Raw genomic sequence first — 24,722 nt, forward strand, 5'->3', positions numbered from 1 at the left:
CAATGTTTTGACAGACACTCGAATTTCAGAATGAAATGATTGAAAATTTTTAATTCGTAAATATATCGGAGAATTGGAGAATTAAATGGTCGTATGTAGATCATAAGTTGATATTTTAAATAATCCTAATTGGATTATTATCAATTGAAAACAAATCAACATTATTTCGTCAAGGAAGCATTGATTTCCGGATCGAGCTTTGAAACGAATGAATCTTCAATTAATAGATTTCAGGACGGGGAAAAACTACTTGCAATTGAATTTCTGACTAGTCATAAAACATCTGAATTCCAAATTTCAGGGATAGTTTATGCTTATTTCATATGGGGTTTTACATCCGAAAACCTCAAAGTTAGGAGGCAGCATGAATTAACCTTAGTAAAATCTGGAATTTTAAACGGATTATCAAGGTGATCAAGGCCAGCATATAAACCAAAGAGCTGGTTTGCTGGATGGTAGCTTATACCCTAATCACTTCAGTTGCAGAAATTCACTTACTGGCTCGTCGAAAAACATGAAAACTACAGATTTCAAGGCTAGTACCTAACATCAACGTTTATACGCAAGCGTTTTATTGTAGTTTTTCCAACAAAAATTAGAAGTTTGATGCAAAAATTAAAGAATTGGGAATAAATTAGAGGACAGAATAAACCTGGACAAAAAGGTAGATTATTCAGGACAGTGACAGATGCCCTAATCACTTGAATAGTAGGAATATATTTTCTGACCTGTCGAAAAACATAAGAATTTCGGATTTTAAGGCTAGTTTATGCTAGCCCATATCTACAAATTTCATACGCGAGCCTTCATCATACCTATCATGCACTTTATAAAAAGAAAAAACATGGAACAGAAATTCCACACAACCTAAAAATCATAAATTCACTAATGGCCGTATGCACCGTTGCATTAAACCTAGTTTAAATTCTTAAACGACGTTCAAGCATAGAATTTCCATTAAATAAAGACGGTTTAATACATAAGACCATAAGTCAACTATGAAACTACACAAATAAGAACGTGAAAGTCAGTCACTCAACAATATTTCCTCCTCTTGAGAACACCTAGAGGCTCACGAGAAATCCCCATATCATAGTATCTAGAAATTCTAGATTCTGATTTACAGGGTGTTTTTCGAGTTTGAATGAAAATTAAAACCACACCATCTTCTGAACGGAATCACCGATTTATCCGAAATTTGGACTGAAGATAGCTTCCATGAGGTTCCAGAAAACTGCAGTCAAATGTCATTTGATTTGCAGGACCGTATCCAATAAATTTGGACAGTTCTTAAAAGTTCGCGAAATCTCCCTGGACAATGAATTTCATGATTTCCTCGATATGTGCGTAAACTGTTAAGATTCATTTATTCAATTCACCTAACAATATTGCATGTCACCATACAGGTTACATAAGGACTGATTTCCTTTTCTTGTTACTGACAATAATTTTTCCTCTAGTGTCTATATTTAACATCCTATTCATCTCATAACGAAGTGAATATTGAATCTTTATGAATTTAATCAATTGAATATATACATTATTGAATGTTAATTTCAGTTTTTTTTTTTTATTAGAATATGCGCTTCGACAACTAGGCCATTAGCGCCTGTTACTTTAATCTATTACACTATTACATTCAGATATAAAATAAACCAATTATACTCTAATGTTGATATCCTTGATAAAGTTGAGGGTATTTGCCACCTGTGGGTTGTTAATGTTGAGGGCCTCTTCTATCTTCTGGGGAACATTGTGGGCTTTTCTTTCGGTGTTTAAACCTGGACACTGGACCAAAATATGCAGAACTGTGAGATGGACACTACAATGGGAGCATACAGGAGCGTCCTCTCTATTAAACATGTATGCATGTGTAGTCAAGGTGTGCCCGATTCGTAGCCTCCGTAGTATAATTAGATCTCTCCTGTTAGTGATACAATTCGAGGTGTGGTTTTGGATGGTTGGATCTATCAGTCTCAGCTTGGAAGGTGTTTGATTCCATTTTACGTTCCACTCACCTATGACGGTTCTCCTACAGAAGCTTTTGAGGTCATAACTAGTTATGTCGTTTACACATGTCCCTGAATATCTGGCATCGTTTGCCTCTCGATCAACTTTTTCGTTACCAGGTATTCCCATATGTGATGGGATCCATAATATGACAGCTTTTTTACCTTGCTGAGAAATTATTGTGTTGGTGTCTAAAATTTTTCTGACTAATGGATTGAGGAGATCGAGGGCAAGTCGAGAAAGAAATATGGAAGAGAACAAAAAATTTTATCTACTCCTATTAAATTATATATTCATTATTCAACTGCTTTTGAGCAATTAATAGTATTTGTAAACAAACAACGTGAGTTGTAATAACTCACTACTATAACTCACTATAATAAATCGTAAAAGATTCTTGGAATTAATGAAAAAGACGAAATTTTCGTGTCTGCTCCAAATTCTTTATTAAAAATTGCTACATATGTTTCGGCCCTTACAAAATTAGGGCCATCTTCAGGCATACGTTTAAAATTATAACCGGAAAAAATTGAATACTATTATTATCTTATTAACAAAATCGAAGAAAAAACATGAATGAATTCTTTAGATCGAACGTGTTAAGTCAATTGTGTGTAGATCAAAGCAGTATTCATTAGCATCTATAACATCTTTATGATAAGAACTGTTCAATTTCAATTGTCAATTCTCCTGATAGTTTCTCGTTTGATGTTGTCCTTGGTGTATTTGTTTCAAATCATTCATGTTTCTGACATAAAAGCCACGATAAAACTGTAAGTAATTGAGTTTCCTTCAGTATTAACTGAGGGAAACTCAACTACTCTCAATTACTTGGTTATTTAGCCAAATACCTGTATACCTAGTCAAATTTTATCCAATTTTCTGTTCCCTCATTGCTCTTTTTTTGTGTGAATTTTAGAGTAGGTACAGCTATTCATTAAAATTATACATTATATGATCGTTATGTCGACTTTTTGTTTCTTGCATGTATATTAGTGATCAAATTTCTGTAATTCGTTTCAGAAGATTTTTGAATAAAATCGACTCATGTCGGCGATGGTGAGTTGTTTCTGTTCCAATAATCTGACCTTAAACCTGTTAATTTAAAATTAGTCAATCAGCAACAAAGGTCTCAAATCAACAATGCATAAATAATATAATTTGATTTCATGGTGTCCAAAAAAACCTTTCATCTCCTATTTATTATATCTCCGAAATTGAATCAATTCGATCTATGTATAAAAAACCTTCCCAGGAAAACCAATTCTAAGATAAACTACTTCAGTACATCTTAATTCTCTTGTACGTCCCCCTGGGAGAAATTCATCAAGATTGCCAGCAAGAAACGTTTTATCCCTACACATATGTCCATTTCCAGGCCAATTAAGATATTGGTTCATAATTCTCTTTCGGGAATGGAACGGATAAATCCTTGACACAGAGCAATTCAACATTCGAACAGATGCGTGTTTAACGTCGAATTCAAGAAGTTATTTACACACAACCGAACTTACACAGTACAATTCTCTAACTTGGAATGAATTTGATAAATCAAAAAGAGTTTTTTGTTCTTAATAGTAATATACTCGGACAGGTCGATAAGTATTTTTAATTGTGCTCTTTTTGATTCAAGAAAATGTTAGGTATAAATCGCGTCATAGATTTTAGTTATGACCTTGTAGATAATATTTTCAAAGGGCAATCCTAATTTTTACTATTACTCTTGAAGGGTATATCAATTTACTCATGTGTACTTAATACTTAGTAGGTAAACAAATTGTATTATGTTCGAAGATTGAAGATATCCGAACAATTAACTGATCTATCTGATATCAAATCAAAAAAGTTTCTAAATAAATTTTCGAAATGTTATCCATTAACTAACTGACAATATCCTAAACTGAAACTGCATCCACATCGAAAGCGGCTACACACTGCCCAACTCGGTCGGGCCAACTGTCGGGACGACCAGATTGTGCGTTGCGTACAGACGGCTGCCGACCGCCGTCCAACTTGGTCAGTTGAATTTCACGAGTGCTGGAGTATACATCGCTCGGATCAATGGTGACGGAAATTTTTGAAGCAGCGAATACCTCTCCAGTCGACATCTGAATACAGAATGAGTTCGTTGTTCGTTTACACACGACAGCGCTCCACACGATCCAACTTGGTCGGTCGGTCGTACGGTTGGATGGCTAGGCCGTACGATAAGACCCGACAAATTCTCTGTCGGCGGTCATAGCTACACACGGACCGATTTCACATCCAGCCCAACCAAGTCGGTTTGTCGGCCCGACCGAGTTGGGCAGTGTGTAGCCGCTATAATAGTGGTTAAATTCTGCTTTTCATCTGTAATTTACAAATCTGTAGCGTCCGATCGATCTGTCATCAGTATCTGATTGACAGATTCGTAAATAATGCAATTCTGGAAATGTTCCTGTAACTGTCTTCTTTACAGTGTTACGTTTGAACTACTTTTCGTAAATAGTTGCCGCTCGTCAAAGCCGATATGTAAGTGGATGCACCGTCGGCTTGTGCCGACATGCCGCTGTATGCCGATGAAAAATTGCTCAACTGTTGGTCTCCATCAAGCTGCATCCACACTTTGCCAGCATACACTAATTTCTCCCTGATGCGAACCAATCAGGAAACAGCACATGTCATGCGACAACGATAGAGAGAGAGGGAGAGTGGGAGTTGTCTCTGTCTCTGTCGTATTCTTCAACTTGAAGAATTTGTAACGGTCTTTCCACTCTTTCCGCCATTCAATTCTGAATTGTTCTGATAGTTGCTTACTTGCCCAAACATTTGTGCTCTGAAAGCTGCTACTGAATATTTTGAGAATATATTTGGAATATCTTCAAGCAATTTTCATTGCTCTAATTTATATCTATTATATTTCAGGAGTTTCTTCAAATTAAAGCAATTTTTATTGCTCTAATTCATATCTATTGTATTTCAGGAGTTTCTTCAAATTAAAGCAATTTTTATTGCTCTAATTCATATCTATTGTATTTCAGGAGTTTCTTCAAATTAAAGCAATTTTTATTGCTCTAATTCATATCTATTGTATTTCAGGAGTTTCTTCAAATTAAAGCAATTTTCATTGCTTCAATTTTTAACTTGTAGTTTAGCTTTCAGGAAATAGATTCTTGAACATGGATGGGGAAAAGTATGTATTCACTGTTATGTTATGTTATTATACATATTATTGATTCATTATTAAAACCTCATATTTCAGCGATAAACTGATTTGTCAAATCTGTAAAAAGAAATACTCTAGTGTTTCGGCGAAATATCGCCATTTGCGAGATGTTCATAATGAACAACCTATTGCAAAACAGACAGTGCATATAAAATGCCCCATTTGCCCTCAAGAAGAAAAAGTAGCTCTTGAGTCTCATGATATGCTGATTAATCACTTACAGCAGATTCATTCTCTAAGTATCAAGACATCACTTTTTACTTTTAAGAATGAAGAAGAATTTGAGACTTGGAGAGCACTTGATAACAGAAATGTGGATTACGTAAAACGAAGAGATCGTAAAATCAGCGATGGACAGGTGGTATATTATGAATGCAATCGTAGTAATTTTTCAGGTTTGTACCTATTTGTTATTCATCATAATATTTACAAGTGAAGTATTATTATTTCACCAGCGATAATGTAATATCATCTATCTGTTCCATTTTTAGGATATACTAGCCAATGTAGCAAACGCAGCATGAAAACTGGGGGAAGTATCAAAATCTCTGGTTTCTGCCCTTCTAGAATTCGTGTGAAGATATGTAATACAGGTAAATATTGTAATATTTTAGTTGTATTCTCTAGAGCGATATACTGAATATGTTCAAGGGGTGGATGTTAAATTTGTTGAAACACATGTTGGTCATGACGATCTACTGCGATCTAAACATTTGACAAAGGACCAGCAGGAAATGATTGCTAGTAAATTGGCAGCTGGAGTCACAAAAGAAAGAATTTTGGAAGATGCAAGAACTATAACCGGCAATAAGCTAGAAAGAATTAATGTGCTTAAAAGGGCAGATCTTGCTTATATTATAAGAAAATTCAACATAGAGAAGAGGAGACATGATGATGACATGGTTGCCACCACTTTGAAAGTGAAAGAGTGGAACAGTCAAGGAAAAAATTATGTTTTTTTGTTCAAGCAAATTGGTATGTATATTATTCAAAATTGTGCCTTCATTCCTATTCTTTCTTTACAAATTGTAAAATTATCAGGAGAAACCTACCCAGGATTGAAGGCAGAAGACTTTGCTCTAGGATTCATGAACGATGATATGGAGAGAAAGCTCAAACAATTCAAAAGGATAATATGCATCGATGGAACCCATGGCACAAACTCAAGACATTATGATCTGACTATAGTTTTAGTCAAAGATGAGAATAAAATCGGTTTCCCGGTGGCTTTCTTATTATCGAATAGACTGGATCAAACCATCCAAAATATTTTTTTTGATGCTTTGAAATCTAAGATTGGAGAGCCAGTGGACGCAGAATATATTATGACCGATGATGATATAAAATATTATAATGCATGGTGTCAGGTATTGAAGAACATAGCTACATATTGGATTTATGTTACAGCTATTAAATTTTTAATACATTTTCCAGGCAATGGTAACAGAAAGAAAGCCAAGAAGGCTCCTCTGTACTTGGCATGTTATTAAGAATTGGAATATACAGGGGAGAAACAAGTTGAAGAATGTGGACAACAAAAAAGAGATGAAAAATAGAATGCGAAAAATTTTGAAGGAGACTGATGTATCAACATTCCACAAGATGAAAGACGAATATTTCAAGCATTTGGAAGAAGGACAGGAAAATGAGTTTTTGAAATATTTAAAGAAGTGAGTTGTTTTAAATGTGGAAGAGTATAATTGAAGATTTTCATAAATGTTTTTCAGTTATTATTTCCAAAGTGAAGAAAGAATCATGATGTGGGCTCACTGCCACAGAGTAAATGTTGGGATTAATACCAACATGGCTATAGAAAGCCTGAATAAAGTATTGAAGTACAATAAAATGAGGGGAAATCAGAATTTACGGTATTGTTTTGAAGGATGCACCATGAATAATAATCATATTCTATAAAATGTATTGTAGGGTAGAGAAATTACTGGACACTTTGGAGGAATTGGTAAATGAAAAGATGTGGAAAAACATTATTGACACAGAAAGACCTTCTGCCAATCAATACCAGGCCAGAGTTAACCGAGAAGCTCATTCGAAAGCAGAAAATGGACTGACCGATAAAGTAGTATGCTTAGAAACTGGTGAGTTTAGAGTACCATCGGAATCCGTGAGTAATAAATTTTATATTGTGTCATATAATGAGTTGTGTGATAAGGATTGCACATCTCTATATTGCATTAAGTGCAAAATATGCATCCATAGGTTTAGATGTCAATGTGCAGAGTTTACTATAAAAGCTGCCATGTGTAAACATATACATGCAGTTGCTCTGGTCGCAGAGAGAAGCGATTCTGTTTTAGGTGTGAGAACTGTAAATGATGATGATGAGGACAACAACTTATATATATGTCAACCATCAACAAGTAGGGCTGCTTATGAAATGGATGTCCAGAGTGTCGTAGGTGGATCCAGTCAAATTACAAATGATCCAATAGATTCTACTACAAAAGATGTAAGTCTTTGTGATGATTCATGCATATGGTTCTTCATAGTTTATTATAGATTGTATTAGAACAAGCTAGAATGCAGCTTGGTTTATTGGATGTGGGTACCCTTCGTAACATTGCAAAAATTATTAGAGACGCTTATAACTTGCAATGCAATAATGCTTCTACCAGCAGAAAAAGAAAAATAGAGAAACAGTTGTATTTCCCAAGTAAGAAGTAGTCAAGTTGCACATCATGTTGGTGGAGTCAAAAGGTTTATTGTCTATGGAATAAATGTATGTTTTCTAATGTATTGGGGCTTGGTATGATGTGTAAATGTAGCTTATTTTGATTATTCCAGATCAATATGAAGAAGACTCTTTGCCTTTTCAGTTTCTTTTGAAATACTGCATGTCATTTACTCAAATCTACTAACTAACAGGTGATATAATGGAAGGTTGTAAGGTTATCGACAAATAAAGCATGTTTTTTAACACCAAATAAAAGTACGATTCAAGGTAGTGGTAATAAAAAAAATTTCAAAAAGGAAGTATTTTTTCTATAATTTATAGAAGCTTGATGTACATTTGAATTTTATTTTTTGAGTATTCTAGATCTAAATGAGATAATTAAATAATGTTAGAAGAGGAAAATTGGAATTGAAAGAGTCCTTATGTATTTTTCTATTGCAACATGTTGGTATAAGGATGGTTTTAAGGCCATACTTGAAAGAGGTTGGTCAATTTTTAATTGATTTGACACATAATTAATTTTCAATCTTGTACAGCTTTCTATTTCAGACTTTGAATTTCAACCACCTCGGAGAAGACTCTAATTTCCCTTTATGGAAGAATCAAGATAAGATGTCCTTCAGTATTGAATATCTCCTGTTAATTTCGTTTGGTTTTTTTTTGTAAACACGGGGAGGCAGGGTTTTTTCTTCTGAGGTTTTTCCCTGAGCTCTTGTATCATACGCAGAATTGTATGGTTCCCCGTTGCACTAACCTCAGCTAAATATTAACATGAATAAAGAAGCATGTTAATCAAAGCAAGACTTTTTTTTCCTTTACTCCTTAGAATGAAACTGATTTAAGTTTTTCCAAATCATAATACAAAATATAAGTATGTTCTGTACTAATCAGAGAGAGATGATCAAATCTTAGCTAAATACTAACATAACAATAATGAAGCACATTTATCAATAGCGAGACATTTTTTCTTTTACTCCTCAGTAGGAAATTAATTTCAGATTTTTTGAGCCTTTCCAATTATAATACAAAGTGACTTACTGTCGGTATGTACGAATCATAATTTTTTAGAGATGATCAAATGAAATATACAAAAAAAGACAATATTATTTGTGGCATTATTTTCACTGCTTCACAAATAATGGATCATGCTTATTCGTAACTCGCTATCGAATTGCTGTAATTAAAATTTCTTAATTTTCACTTCAGAGTTTTTGAATTGTACTCGAACTGTATGTAATTTGCGAAAAGTTGAACTCGTAATCGTAATGCCCAAATGAATTACTACAATATTTCTGCTTGTTTTTTATTACAAAATTGATGACAAATCTATATATTCTAACTTTAAATTCATTTGATAATCCGCGAGTCTTCGAAAATTTAGAACAAAATATATGCACACGAACAAACAACACGCAAACATCTTTGCTCTCCACAAAAGTAATTAAATTTAGGCCTTAAAATAACACGCAAATATGAGAAAGAATAGCACATTCCACCTGCTACAATCAAAACATTTTTGTTTTGATCATGTCGTTGTCACTCTGTCACTATCGGAATACAGGTTATGTTGTTTATGGTGCCCTTTGGATTTCCTACACGTCGACGACCTAATCGTCGACGTGGGGAGGAAATTAGTGGTATACAGTGCTGTTTCCTGATTGGTCGAGAAATTTCGTACCAGGGAGGAATTAGTGTATGCTCACTTTGCCGATGTATGCCGAGCGACTTTTCCTATCGACACTCTCGTCGGCAAAGCCAACGAGATAAGACGCATCCACATTACATTCGTGTACACAGTCTAAACTGAAACTGAAGCCGCTCGAAGCCTCTGAGACCAACGGTTGGCACATCCTCACTATGAATTTCCGTTGGCTTCCTTTGATGGAGACCGACAGTTCGGCGATTTTTCAACGGCATTTCTGCACAACCTGACGATGCATCCACATACACAGCGGCACAGTGCGGCATAATGTGGATGCAATGTAAAGCTTCTCTCTTTGGCTTTGTCGATGAGATTTTACTGATCGGTAAAGCCGTTAGGCACACAGCGGCACAATGTGGATGCAGCTTCAAAGGAAGCCAATAGAAATGTATAGTGTATACTCCATTCACTTTAATTTTAGCACTCGGTTGGCCATGGAAATTTGAGTAATTTGACACATTTCACTCTGTATAGTACAAAAATGTGGGGTTATGACGCTTGTCAAAACATTTTTGGGTTTTAAATCAACGCTATGTTGCCCGTTCTACGTAAAAGTTTCTGTTATTACGTATTTTATCACAATGTCGAATCTCTTCGGAAAGTTTAATGAACCTCTCCATTTTAGTGTGTGTTATTAAGTGAACAAAGACACACTATAGTTTTTTATACAATTTATTAGCGATCGATTTCGGCTAAATAGCCATCTTCGGGCTGTCTGAAAGTACAAAGTTCATAAGTATCTCACCATGTGGTCTGAAATAATTCCTATACTTACTCGTCAATCAAAATAAGCCAAGCATACATTCAAAAATATAGATGTCGGAATTTAATCATCAACAACAGTAAAAAAAGTTTAACAAATCAATTCATCAAGTCTCCAGAATATTTTAAAGAATTTTTTACGATGTAACTTGCATTCGAAATGATGACAGCTTTTGATCTTTTCTAGGTTAGGTTAGGTTAGGTATATGCGCCTGAAATCTCTTTCGTGGTGTAAAATTTCCATATTTTGTATTGAGGTCTGGTGGTTATTGTCTTTCAAATGACTTCCCATAGCTGAAGGTGGTCTATTTTTTGTATGTTCTTGAAAGCGAATTTTGGCTGCTCGTGTTGTCATACCTATATAATAGTTGTCGCAGTTTCCACATTTTATTTTATATATCCCACTTTTTTGTTCGTTATTGGTTTTTGTCTTATTATTAATTAAAAGATTTGCAAGGTTTTTGGTTTTTCTATTAGTGAGGTGAAACCCACGTTTTTTTAGGATATTCGGAAAATATGTGACGAACATAATTGAAGTTTATACAAACTGATTGAAGGCATACCAAATCCTGTTATTTGCATGGAAAATGCAAGAGATCAGTATAATATCATAATATGCACTAGATTGAGGAGAATTAATATTCGTTATATTCTTTGGCTAAAGTTTGAAAACGTTACATCGATTGTAGATTCAAAAATATTAACCCGAAGATGAAATGCTTATGATACGGTGGTTGGGAATGGGTTTCTCCCTAAGGAATTAACAGATAATTACAAGAATGTTAAATTCTTCAACAAAAATCATCTTGCATCAATGTAAGTGCAAAGAATCAAAGTTTCAAGTCAAGATGAACTTCACCTTTGAACAAAAATTTCACATGAATAAACAATTAACAGGATAACTGGCGCTTATTTGTGGCTGTTCATTTTGATACATTGATAAAATAATAATAATTAGGTATTTTGTTGGTACCTAAAGACAATGTATAGGACAAGTCAAATGAAAAATCAATTTTCGGGAACTTATTCTACGATGACATTCATCGAAAATCCTGTAGTAAACTTTTCGCATTAATTCACTCAAGCATAAAATTCTCAAATGCCACCACTTTTTTGGGTCTCCCAATTGAAGGAAATTTTTCGTCATCCTCTTCATTCAAAATCTTCCTGATTGTGGAAACATTCAGATGAAATATAAGTCGTTTAGATTCAGATGAAACATTATATAAATTCTCTTACATTGAATATGTTCGCTACCGTCTGACGGATTGTGGATTTTAGAATATCAGGGTATAACTATTTACATGAGCTTACTTTTAGTGTACTAAAAGATGAACAAAGAAGTTTCTTGATCTGGCTCTTACCCTTTATTAAAACCCACCTTGAATGAATGATGACGAAGAGATGCCGATGAGATTTCAGCTCGGCACACAGCGGCATAAAGTGGATGCAGCTTAATTTGTGCCGACATACCGTCGTGTGCCGACGGTGCATCTGCATACACACATCGGCACATAGTGGGATAATGTCGAAGCAGCTTTTTACGCAAAGTTTATAATGTTTCTATTTGGTACGTTCTAAACGCACGATAAAGACAAGAGACACGTTTCTTATTGGAGGCCATCGAAACCAGTTGAATCACTTACGTTGATTATAGGTGAAATCAACGTGTGGTTGAATATGGGTTTCGAAAAACTCAGACATATTGTATTTTCAGTATCTTCATAATGATATTGTTTAAAAAAAATTGTGTTCTCATGATAAACAGAGAGTAATAAAATGTCAGAGCCTTTTTGTGGGTCATATTGTTTCACTCTCTCAATGATCGCACTAATATAAAAAAATATTTCAGAGATCTTCCCACTCATTATACCTACCATATAATAACTGTTTATTCATCAGAGTCAACACGGTTTGCTGAAATACAATATTCGTATGTTGCGAATCAGAATTGAGTCGTGCATATTAAACCTTAGTTGGTATTCAACGCGGATGTCAAGCAGAAAGTGAAAGGTCAAGTAAACTCCGGTTCAGCTTGAAGGAAATATAGACTTAAACTTAATTAATATACGTTTTCCGCCAACAATGGGCGATTGCGAACACTGAACAATTTCATCTTAAGGCTTTGGGAAATTGTGTTTTGTTTTCAAACGAACCCTGATTTAAGTTAGGAAGAAAACCTATACAGGCTGTCCGGCAAACCTTATATCATGTTTTTCAGTTTTTCACTATAAATTTCTCCCCCCTCCTTTGAATTTGTTACAGGTAGAGATAAAAAACATGTTTTCCATGAAAGTTATACGAAATCAACAAATTGTTTTCAAAATGATTTCACAGGAGGAAAATATCCAGGGTGGACAACAGATTGAGTGCAAAATCTTTTCGAATGTCACAACCTGTGTTTTTTCTAATGTTAGCTAGCTGCTACTCTTCTGACCTCCGAAAAAGTAGACCCCTGGGTAATTTAATTCTGGAGAAGCATACCCCTCAAAGCAGATGTAATTCGAGTCCTCTGGTGGCTGAGTAATTGAATGCAGTTCACACGAATTCGCGGGTTCGAGTCCTGCCCGAAGGTGTACTTTTCCGGAATCCAATAATGTGTCTGTATGCCTTCAATTTTCCTTATACAGGGAGGTCCAACGAAAACTTAACACCTCGATTTTCCGACTTTATATTAAAAATGTGGAAAATCGTTCAGATCCGACAATTTCTGGTTCGACGGGAAACAACTTTTTCGCTTACATCCCCGTAACTTCAATCCCCTAACGGGGGTGAGCACAATTCCTTGATTTTGAATACAGATGTGGGGTGTTACGATAACTAATTCTGAAGATCGTATCGAGTACAATCTGACCCCAAAATTTCGCTTCAAAATATCCATCGATGATGAAATAACAGCGTAAATAGTGTAAAAATTAATGTGAAATTAACTCGAGAATATTCGGTATTCGAATCCGACACATTTCAAAGGTATTTAGTAGTTATGTTGTTAATTATTTGTCCAAAAATGTAGATTACCCTCAGTTTATCTCTTTTAAGAAAGAGTTAAAATGATAAAATTATTTTTTAGAAATAACGACTCTGCGCGAACAACAGCGGCTTTGTATAACGAACAACATCCTAAAAAAAATATATCCACTGCTTACGTTGTGCAACTGGTTGCCTTTGACGATATTGGTTCAGACGGAAACAAAAAAAAGGTTCGTGTGGTGCATATTCAGCTTTCCCAAAAATTGCACCGTTGGGCGGGTATTTTTGGAAATCACATAATCGGCCCCTTTTTATAATCTGTAATCTCACTGGCCAAATTCATTCAGATCTATTGGAGAATGCTATTTATCCAGCCCTCGTGCAAGTATTGGAAAATGCAGAAGACCATCAAACATCATTTTCCAAAAAGATGGCACACTACTAACACCTCATTTCGTTCAACCGATGAGTCAGTTCTTAGATGAAAATTTTCCTCATTTGACATTTGACATTATTGTCTGTAGGAACAATTATATAACTGTAGGGCAGGAAGACCTAGGTCGTTAGCCTTTTGAAACATTGTTTCAATAAAGTTTATTCCAACTACTACTATAACTATTCGGTATTTACTCGAGCGTCGTGGAGACCTAGTGGATTTTGAAGATTAGATGGTAGAAAGAAAAAAAGGTTCTATGATGTACGCACTTTCAGCGGTGGGAAAAACCCCTGCAGGATCTCAAAGATGTAAAAAAATCGTCAGGTGTACATACTTAAGCTTGTCAGATTAAGATATTGTATATGCCCTACGTGTCTCTGATAATAAATTCATGCTTATCTGACAGTTTGCGCGGTGGGGCTGGCCGTACGGATTGTCAGATTTTTGGAGGATATGTTAATTGGACCCAAAGGAAGCTACTTTTCAAGAGACTGAAAATTTGGACGTGACGAAAAGTCACAGCGGTTTTTGAAAATGTGAAAAAAATCGTTACTTGTACATACTCGAGCGTGTCGGATTTTCATACAGATGGTTAATCTCAGTGTTTTAGACGTGTTGACCCATTAATCTGACACTAATCAGAGGGGGTTTTCTCAATCTGACATTTTGAAGATGATAAAAATGCATGCTTTTCGAATATTCCCCTTCCTGTAAACTAATGGTTTTTGTATTCATGATGAAAGTTGTAGATAATAAAATTCTTGTCTGAAGCAGTTTTTCAAACTCTGAACCGTTTCCGAGATGGAAAGCGATAAGCGATAAGTGCGAGGAGCTTAGCCACACATGAGAAAGGCCAAGATCAATGTAGAAAACCTGTCTAATGTAAATTCATCGCCATATATCTCGAAAACATTCAAACGTAGAACAAATTGCATCGGACAAAATTTGTAGAAAATTTTATGCCCTACAACTTTCATAATGAATGCGAAAACAATTTGAAGCCCATGCAGGAGAGGAGATAATTCGAAATGCCTGATTTTTGTGAACTTCATGGTCAATTTTTATTGTTTCGGCTTGCTGCAACTGTCAGATTATATTTTTTTCGACATTCTTGAATCATTAGCTTCAAAATGAGAAAAAAGCCACCGCGCTCGAGAATGTACAGGGTGGGCAAATTTCGATGTTTTAGCACTACAGCTTTCAAACCAGTGGAGATAGACAAAATCTGATACCCCATTCTCGTTCTCTTTTTCTGAGCAACTTACAATAGTAGTAGTGATTTTTGGCCACTTTCTTTTGTTTTCGAGTTATAAGCAAAAATTAGAAAAATGGCGATATCAAAATAAATTTATATCTCCGCTAATACTGATGATAGAGCTCTGAAATTGAAACATTATACAGGCACTTTTTTACGTAGAATCCATTGGCGTGCTCGCCTTTTTAGCAGGATTTTCAATTACGAAGCTATGACCCAAAGTTATGTTTTTTTAAATGGGAACATTAAATTTCTGTGCAATTTTTTGAAAGCTCAATTTTTACTGATTTCAAATAAATAATAGAAAATGGCCAAAAACACTTTTTCCCAATATTTCTATGGTTTCAACTTTTGACGAGCACAGAGAAATTGAGTTTCCTATAACAAAAGCAGTCTCCTTCCTGCAATGTCATTATTTCTATGCTCTTTACCAATTTTCACAAAATTTGAATCAAGATATCTTTCATAAATTTTCATAATAATGAAAATAGGTACTTATAGAAGGAGACAGTGGTAATCATACGATGCTATATTTTTCTATGCTCATCAAAAGTTGAAACCATAGAAATATTGAGAAAAAAAGTTTGTGATCATTTGATATTATTTATGTTGATACAAACCATATGATGTTATATATTTTTGAAATCAGTAAAAATTAAGCTTTCAAAAAATTGCACAGAAAACTATTGTTTCCATTTAAAAAAACATAACTTTGGGTCATAGCTTCGTAATTAAAAATCCTGATAAAAAGGCGAGCACGCCACTGGATTCTACGTAAAAAAGTGCATGTATAATGTTTCAATTTTAGAGCTCTATCATCATTATTAGCGGAGATATAAATTTATTTCGATATCGCCATTTTTCAATTTTTGCTTATAACTCGAAAACAAAAGAAAGTGGCCAAAAATGACTACTACTATTGTTAGTTTCTCAGAAAAAGAGAACGAGAATGGGGTATCAGATTTTGTGTATCTCCTCTGGTTTAAAAACTGTAGTGCTAAAACATCGAAATTTGCCCACCCTGTACACGTGACGTTTTTTTTCTGCAACTTTGACGCCCTCCCACACATTTTCGTCACGCTCAAATTGTTAGATTAACAGAATATATACTTTTCAACATGTAATTAACCACATATATCTTTATCTGACACGGCTCGAGTATGTACAATGATCTTTTTTTTCTTATAGGCTGTCCTAGACAATTCCTTCTATATACATACAGGTCTAATTTTTGGTAGAGGTACTCTACTACAGGGTCCAAGGTATGTCCCCTTATATTAATCTGACACGCTCGAGTAAATCCCGAGTTTCCCTCTCCGGCTCCCCAAGTATATGTGGAGGTGTCAAAGTCTCGTAAGAAAATAAGAGTTCTGACAACACTCTGAAATGGTTGAAAATGGGTGGGATGAAAACCTGGCTTTTCACCATTCTTTCTTGCAAACTATTCTATTTTAATGTTCAGCAGCAATGATACTTGAACCAGTCTATATTTGTAAACATTGCGAGGTGGGAGAGCGCTTCTATAAAAATTTAGAAAAACCCAATTATCTCGGAAACATAGGTTAGTTTTCCATATTCAGCTGAACACCATGTATATCAAGGAATATGAAATAATTGTAATTTTTCATACATTATTACTTTTTCAAACAATAATAACCATCAACCAAAATATTCGAAGAAAAATCCTAGCTTGCCACACCATATGATGACAATATTCCCAATTCTGTTCTGAAAAGTTGTATTTCATTAATTATCAACCCACTTACATTCATTATAAATAACTCGATGCGTTTTGGTATTTTCCCTGATCCATTGAAAATTGCTTTGGTGTCACTCGTACACAAGAAAGCAGACACCAGTAATATAGATAATTATCGACCAATAAGTCTTATTTCATCATTTTCAGAAATTTTTGAGAGAATTATGTGAACATGGCTGAAACATAATAACACTTTCAACAAATACCAACATGGATCACAGAAAAGTAAATCCACCCAGACTGCTGTTTTCAACTTTTTGTTGAACATAGTAGATGCTCTGGAGAATCGTGAAATGGCTATTGGTGTATTTCTCGATTTATCAAAGGCGTATGATTGTCTTGACCATAACATACTTCTAACAAAGGCAGAAAGATATGGTATCAGGGGTCCTGCCCTGAAATGGCTTCGATCATTTCTTCACAACAGGAAACAACGTGTAGTGATTAAAAAAAACTTCACTGATTTCCGATCTGAATTGCAAACATTTAATATAGGAGTACCTCAAGGAAGTATCGCTGGACCACTGTTGTTCATAATTTACATAAATGATATAGTATTAAGTATCGATCCAGCAGTTTTTAATCCGATTTTGTATGTGGATGATTCCAATTTTCTGGTTAAGGGGTTGCTGCTACCTGACGTGATAGACAGTCTTAAACTGTTGTTACAGCTTGAAAGTAGATGGTTTCATATGAACAAACTTAATCTCAATAAAGAAAAAACTCAAGTAATGCAATTCATCTCAAGTAAATCTCAACGTCACAATACGATTTCAATAAACATTGATGACTTTCAAATAGACTCATCGGAAAATGTGAAATTTCTTGGCCTACATCTTGATAACACCTTATGTTGGGATCAACATATAATCCATGTCCTTAGTAAACTCAACCAAGCTAGCTATGGTCTTAGAATCATTACTCGATACATGAACTTCAACTCTCTAAAGACTGTCTATCACTCTTCATTTGAGTCTATAATGCGATATGGAATAATTTTCTATGCAAATGGAAGATCGTCCAATTCAGTGTTTATAGCACAGAAAAGGGCATTGAGAATAATATTAAAACTAAATACGCGGGAGTCCTGTAGAGGCAAATTCAGGTCGAACAAAATTCTTACTTTCCCTGCAATCTTTATTCAAGAATGTCTCTTGTATTTCCTCAAAAATAAACAACAGTTTGAACATCTAAAACCGCAATCAAACTATTCCACAAGAAATCTCTGCTATAACTTTCCACAACATAGACTGTTATCCACAGAAAAGAGTGCCTATTACAACTGCATAAAATTCTTCAACAGATTACCACAACCTACCAAAATACTCAATTCTCTACATTCGTTTAAAAAACAAATACATGATCTTCTCTTGAAAATCGAACCTTACTCATGTGATGAGTTCCTGGTGTAGGGTTCTTATGTTTCCTGTTTCTGTCTCGACTATTATTTCAGTTAATGTCGCTCATATATGTATGTATTGTGTGATGTTCCTTGAAATAAAATTTTGTTTTTTATTATTATTATATGACGGAAACGTCACAAATGGTGATAGTGAGATTTTTCGTTCCATTCATTTCTCGAAAATATCGAAAGTGGATTGCTTTAATTCAGGAAGAATGTCTATAAGCTTTACCTATGCTCGCTCAAAATGTTCATACAAGGGATTATCTAACATAACTGAGTTGAATATTCATGTATTCAGCATTATTCAGGGGACCCTAATCAATAAGCACGATTCCTTGAAAACCCTTTTCAATTTTTCATACGACTGATTTTCTGTTCGTAATAAATCAAGTCTCAAACTTGAATGATTATGGTGAGAGGGTATCCGATTAGTTCCAATATGGACCTTTTATACATTCATTCAAATTAATGAGATTTCGAGTTCAGCATATCCGACTGTATCATTCAATATCAATAGGGAATGTGGGTCGAGGATCTCTTCTATCTAAAGTAGTGTGTTACTTTGGAAACCAGAAATTTTATTTGGAAATTAAATTTTATACAATTAGAATCATCTTCTAGATGTCCTCCCTATTCAAAGTCAAACAATGCATTTCTCAAATGGTATCTTATCAAAAATGTTACCTTCATTCAATTCACTATCATCATCCCTGATATCAAAAATAAGGATTGATGAAATTGAGGTGAAATACTGCAGGTCTCCATTGATCATTTCAAAATACAAAAGATCGAGAAGAATTCATAATGATTAATGAAAGTTTCGCTGATAACACATATAATTATTTCTGGTACCAAAACTTGAACTTTGCTTGTCTTGGACCAATTGTTCGTAACAAACTAGCGCCAAGTAATTTGACAGTACTGTTATGGATTGTTAGTGAAGTTGGGAATCGGTAGAAATCTCACTCTAAACTTCTGTACTAATTATGAGCTTTCACTCGCAAATATGGGTTATTCAAGCCTCAAGTAAGAGTTTATAATTGGTGACCTATGAGATTCCGTGCTTCACACAACTTGGCGGTCTATGGAAGTGCGTTTATACGAAGGGCTCAGCTCCTGCGTAATCCTTGCAATTCAGTCCTCTTGTGATGTAAAAATGGCATTACAGCCGCTGGTTCCATTCAGTTTCTATAGGATATAATGATAAAAACAGTTTAATATGCGTAAAATAGGTCTATGGAATTTCAACCTCATATAAAGGGTGTCTATAAACAAATGCGAAGGACTTAGGGAGATGAAAATAAGCAGGCGTAGTTCCTATAATTTTTTTTCGAAATCTACCTCCCTTTCAAGATACAACCTTTGGAAGGCGATGACGAGTTGACAGTTTTTAATTTTTTTACGGGATCTAAAAAACACTGATTCATAAAACTATACATAATATGAAGCACTAAGTATATGTTACTCACACAATTTTTTTAGATCTATAACTTTATTATTAGGTTGAGTAGTGGAATTAGTGTCTGTGAATTAAATATCAATAAATAAGTTAACGGCATGCATAATAATAACATGTATTTTAGCGAGAGATAGTCATTCTATGAAACACTTATACGATGAAATGGAATGAACAGTGATCAGAACTGTTTGTAACTTTTTTTTTAAATTATTAAATTTTTATTTAATCCGAGAAAAGTATCGACTGTATCGAAATTTTGCAAGAGACTTTTTTCCTCCAGAATTGAATGGGAAACCATGGGAGAATTTTATTTTTCTAAAGGAAAATCATAAGGGGTTGGTATTTTCAACCCCTAATAATAAAGTTATGACATCTTAAAAAATTGTGTGAGTAACATCTACTTAGTGCTTCATATTATGTATAGTTTTATGACTCCTATGCGACTCACTCAACGTTCCTGTTCATAAATTATCTTTTTTTCTGAGAAACTGTTACTTTTAACAAAAAATTACATTAGTCCTTACTCTCTCAAAACGAATCGAGCCCAAAAATTAATTCCTCAGTTGTAAAATATGAAAAACAAAAAATTCCCAGCGAAACAAATTTTAGGGCTGGCCTTTTACACCATTCAAATTTTTTTGATTGCCTTCTCGCTCCCATATAATTTTTAATTTCATTTCTGTCAGTTTTCTGGTTTCTAAAAAATAATTTCACTCCATAATTGAAAATTTACAAAAAATATAACACCTCGATTCATTCAAGATTCGTCTGGCGTATGAAAAAAACTTCGGTTAAAATTTCTACCAAGAATTTATCCAATTGTCCCACATTGTTTGGTTTCTTGTAATATGACCCAAAGGAAGAAATTATTATTGAATCTACTAGTATCGGGAAAAACGAAACAAAATATAAACATAGCTGAACAATGAATGGTTCAGTACATACGAGTCTATCTGATTAGTGGCATGAGGTCACTTGACAAAATGTTGTATCGTACGGTGAAAACATTGCTGAAAATTGACACAGTTGAAAGAACTAATATTGACAAAGTTCTATTATTGTTACCCTATTTCACCCCAATTTTAGGACGATTGTTGGAGGGTTCGAACAAAAAGAAGATTGTGATGACCACTGTGAAAAAATTTGTGAATAATTCAGAATTCAGAATTTTATCGGTCAGATTTTGAACTAATATGTATACTATACTGCATTGACATTTATTTTAGCAGTCGGTTGGCCATGAAATAATTTTCTCAAGTTTTTGTAACTAGAACGGAGTAAGGTTGGCACTCATGAAATGTCGTTAATGTCATAACGCGGTTGTCACAACTAATATCAATTTTTATTATGAAAATTCCGAAAGTGATTGAAAAAAGAGAAGACAGGGTTTCAGGAAATGCTATTTAATTCAGGTCCGCTCATTCAAATAGTTATACCCTGATATTCTAAAATCCACAATACGTTAGACGGCAGCGAACGTATTCAATGTAAGAGAATTTATATAATGTTTCATCTAAATCTAAACGACTTATATTTCAGCTTAGGGTTGTTGAAAAAATATCGATACATCGATATATCGATATTTTCAGTTCGATATATCGATATCTTTTGGCGATATTTTATTTTTCGATATATCGATATAAAATTCGAACTATCCAATCTGTATACAAAATCGTTATTTTTCCTGTCCAACAAAAAATTCTTCGTAGAAATATTGGTTCAATTAATATAAATTATTAATATTTGTTTATCCTTGTTCTTCATTTCATATAATTATTCGGTTCATCTGAGATAGAGTCTGTTGTCTGTTGACTTGTATTTACCTATTCATGTTGCATGAATTCTCAGAGCTCTAATATCCTGTTAGAAATAGTACCGATATATCGATATTTTTTTGTAAAAATATCAATAAGGATATCGATATTCCTGAAAAATATCGATACGATATATCGATATTTTTTTTCATTTCCGACATCCCTATTTCAGATGAATATTTCCACAATCAGAAATATTGTGAATGAAGAGGATGTGACAAAAAATTTCCTTCTATTGGGAGACTCAAAAAAGTGGTGGCATTTGAGAATTTTATGTTTGAGTGATTTAATGCGAAAAGTTTACTACAGGATTTTCGATGAATGTCATCGTAGAATGAGTTCCCGAAAATTGATTTTTCTATTTTTCATTTGACTTGTCCCATACATTGTAAATGTCTTAAGGTAACAATAAATACCTAATTATTATTATTATATCAATGTATTAAGATGAACAGCCACAAATACGCGCCAGTTGTCCTGTTAATTGTTTATTCATGTGGAATTTTTGTTTAAAGGTGAAGTTTATCTTGTATTTTCCATGCAAATAACTGGATTCGGTATGCTTTCAATCAGTTTTTATAAACTTCAATTATGTTCGTCACATATTTTCCGAAGAGATTCGACATTGTGATAAAATACGTAATAACGCAGAAACTTATACGTAGAACGGGCAACATAGCGTTGATTTCCATTCCATAAAATCGTTTATGTAACTGAATGATGAGAAAAATTCTTCAATCCATCCATTCCATTTTAATTCCAACGTAAAAATCGAACAGGCCGATATCCTAAACGAAACAAGATAACAAATGATCTAGGGTAGTATTCGGATCTATTTCAGCAATCATTTTCGAAATTTTTTCATATAGGTGATTTTTGGTGGAACGCTTTATTTTCGCCAGTTCTACATTTTGTTGAAAAAAGCCTCACTTTAAATACACCCCGTAAGGGTTGATGTCATCATATTGTTTACATATTTTCATTGAGAGAAAATCAAAAATGAAATGATTCTAGGAAAGAAATACGTTCAGTTACAGAAGATCAACCTTCAAAATTCCATAGCCTATTTGACGAAGAATTTTTTTGAACGCACTTTATATTGAACATGCCTTTAATTTTCAACTCAGGGAACTCAGGGTACATTTAAACATATATTCAACAATAATCGTTTATATCTCTGAATTCAACTCATCCAAATTTTTTTCGGAATAAATAAATGAATGAATATTTTATTGTGTACATGAAGGGTACATGAAATGAAATGGAATTATTTTGTGGAAGTTGTAGTTTCAATTTATTTCCAATTCAACCATTACTGAAACACATTTTGGCTATCAGCCAAAAATACATATAATTGTAAAATGTTTTCAATTAATGAAAGTCAGTGTCATTTGTCATTACTCTTAGAGCAAATATATTTCAACGGGCCGTCTCCATTGTGCTATTATAGGCGTTGATTAAACGAAAAAATAATTTTCCCGCATCATCTGCTTTGTGAGGAAAAGAGAAAAATGAGATTCGTTCTAAATGCAGAGAGGTTTCAGAAAAGCTCATTGCATAGAAATGAACCTCGGGAGTCACACATGAAAATGTCAAAAACATTTTCCAGTCAACCCTCATGGCAGCAAAAACCAGGTAACAGTCGCGAATTGGGAGAATTCTTTTCAACAGATATCTGATCATATATTTTCACGGTCAGTGAAACCGGTGAAACGAAATTACATAGTCTGGTTTTGGGCTTTGATGATGAAGTTTTTATCAGCCCGGATTTGGTTTGGAGGTCAGAGGGTTCTCTAGATAACTTTTAAACGAGCGACTGTAAATAATCGGAAAAAGAATTTGTATGGAGTTCATTCAATTCAGAAGCGAGCGCCCAATTGAAAATTTTTCAAATTTTTATTGAAAGGCTGATTGAAGAATGTAGGTACTTACCTTACTCACATATCCATATTGTTATTTGAAAAATATGTAAATACTCAAAATCCTTCTCACCATCAATATTTGTTCGGAAGGTAACTACGTGACTTCATAATGATTTCTCTAAAGTAAATAGGAATTGAGGAAAGCATAATGGCAAAAGTGAAATAATTGAAGGATTTTGAGGAAGTTGTAGTTATAATTTTTATCTAATTCAACAATTTCTGAATCACATGATTATACAATTTTTTCAATTAATAAAACTCGATGTCTTTTGACATTAGTCTAAAAGAAAATATATTTCAACTTACCTTCCCCATTGTGCTGTTATAAGCTTTGATAAAACGAAAAATAAATATCATCTGCTTTTTGAGAAAAAGAGAGAAACCATCTATTATTGAATCCTACTTCAGAAATGAGGAGAAAATAGTGGGCTAGTAGAAATATTCTATTGACAAATGCTTTAGCGAAGCGACTGCAGGATTGAATATCCAAATATAGCTGTAGATTTCATTATCAATTCAATCTTTAAAAAGCACTGTCTCGTCTATGTCGCGATGTGTTAGCATTTTTCGTGAGACGAAGAGGTTGGCCAAAAAAGAAAACTCCAGAGTAAGCATTGTTTAAAACGTAATTGAAAAATATCCATGAACCTATTTTCAGGTTTTATATGTCACACGATTTTGAAAGAAGACTTTGTTTGGCTCTTGTTCATATTAGCGCCCACCTCATATTGATTTTTTCATCAATTTCAATAAATTTGTATATTGTCCTCAAGAGAGCTCAAGGAATTTAAGTTTTCAGTCACTTAGTTTATTTGGGAGGCGTGTCATAAATTGGTTTTATATATATTCTTTCAGATTTCTCGACTCAGATGTGAGATGTACAGGGTGGGCAAAATAGATGATACCTGAACTTCAACTTTTTCTACCAACGAGATAGAGGAAAACGCATGGCACATTACGGTCGTCTTTTTTCGAGAAACTAATGATGCCATCAACTGCATTCCTCTATCTTCTTTTGTTTTCGAGTTATAGATCAAAATTAAAGTTTCAACTTTGGTCATTATCTCCGTTTCTGTTTAAGCTAGGATGTTAAAACAAAAACATTATAGAGACACTTTTTTGATAGCAATCCAGTGGCGAACTATGATTTTTTTCAACAGGTATATTTGCTGAGCTATAACATAAAGATGTGTTTTTTCTAATGAAAAGATTAGTTTCAAATGACTCAGAAAGAATGAGGACGATGTATGATATATTTCTGAAACGGTAAAAAAATGGCGGTTCTTTCCAAGTCATTTTAAACTACTGTTTTCATAAAAAAAAAACACAAC

At 34.0% G+C, this 24,722-nt stretch overlaps 2 protein-coding genes across 11 annotated transcripts in view; one reads left to right on the top strand and one right to left on the bottom strand.

Annotated features, from left to right (window-relative positions):
- The window catches only part of LOC123308507 (gonadotropin-releasing hormone II receptor), a 169,691-nt gene that overhangs the window by 111,440 nt on the left and 33,529 nt on the right, over positions 1–24,722 (bottom strand). The window lies entirely within an intron of this gene.
- LOC123308506 lies at positions 4,629–8,704 on the top strand. 10 transcript variants are annotated; one of them, XM_044891183.1, is made up of 11 exons: positions 4,630–5,182; positions 5,252–5,610; positions 5,707–5,808; positions 5,867–6,190; positions 6,257–6,582; positions 6,650–6,885; positions 6,943–7,083; positions 7,142–7,682; positions 7,733–7,886; positions 8,263–8,390; positions 8,457–8,704. In XM_044891183.1, exons 1-10 carry the CDS (start codon positions 5,169–5,171, stop codon positions 8,268–8,270), a joined length of 2,205 nt encoding a protein of 734 aa, XP_044747118.1. In that variant the 5' UTR covers positions 4,630–5,168; the 3' UTR covers positions 8,271–8,390; positions 8,457–8,704. The 10 variants fall into 10 exon arrangements, with proteins under 10 accessions (XP_044747121.1, XP_044747123.1, XP_044747122.1 ...); XM_044891179.1 differs by having other exon boundaries at positions 8,271–8,390; positions 8,444–8,704; XM_044891178.1 differs by having other exon boundaries at positions 8,271–8,390.

The sequence above is a fragment of the Coccinella septempunctata genome, chromosome 2, assembly GCF_907165205.1.
Source record: "Coccinella septempunctata chromosome 2, icCocSept1.1, whole genome shotgun sequence".
In the NCBI taxonomy this organism is placed as follows: Eukaryota; Metazoa; Arthropoda; class Insecta; order Coleoptera; family Coccinellidae; genus Coccinella; species Coccinella septempunctata.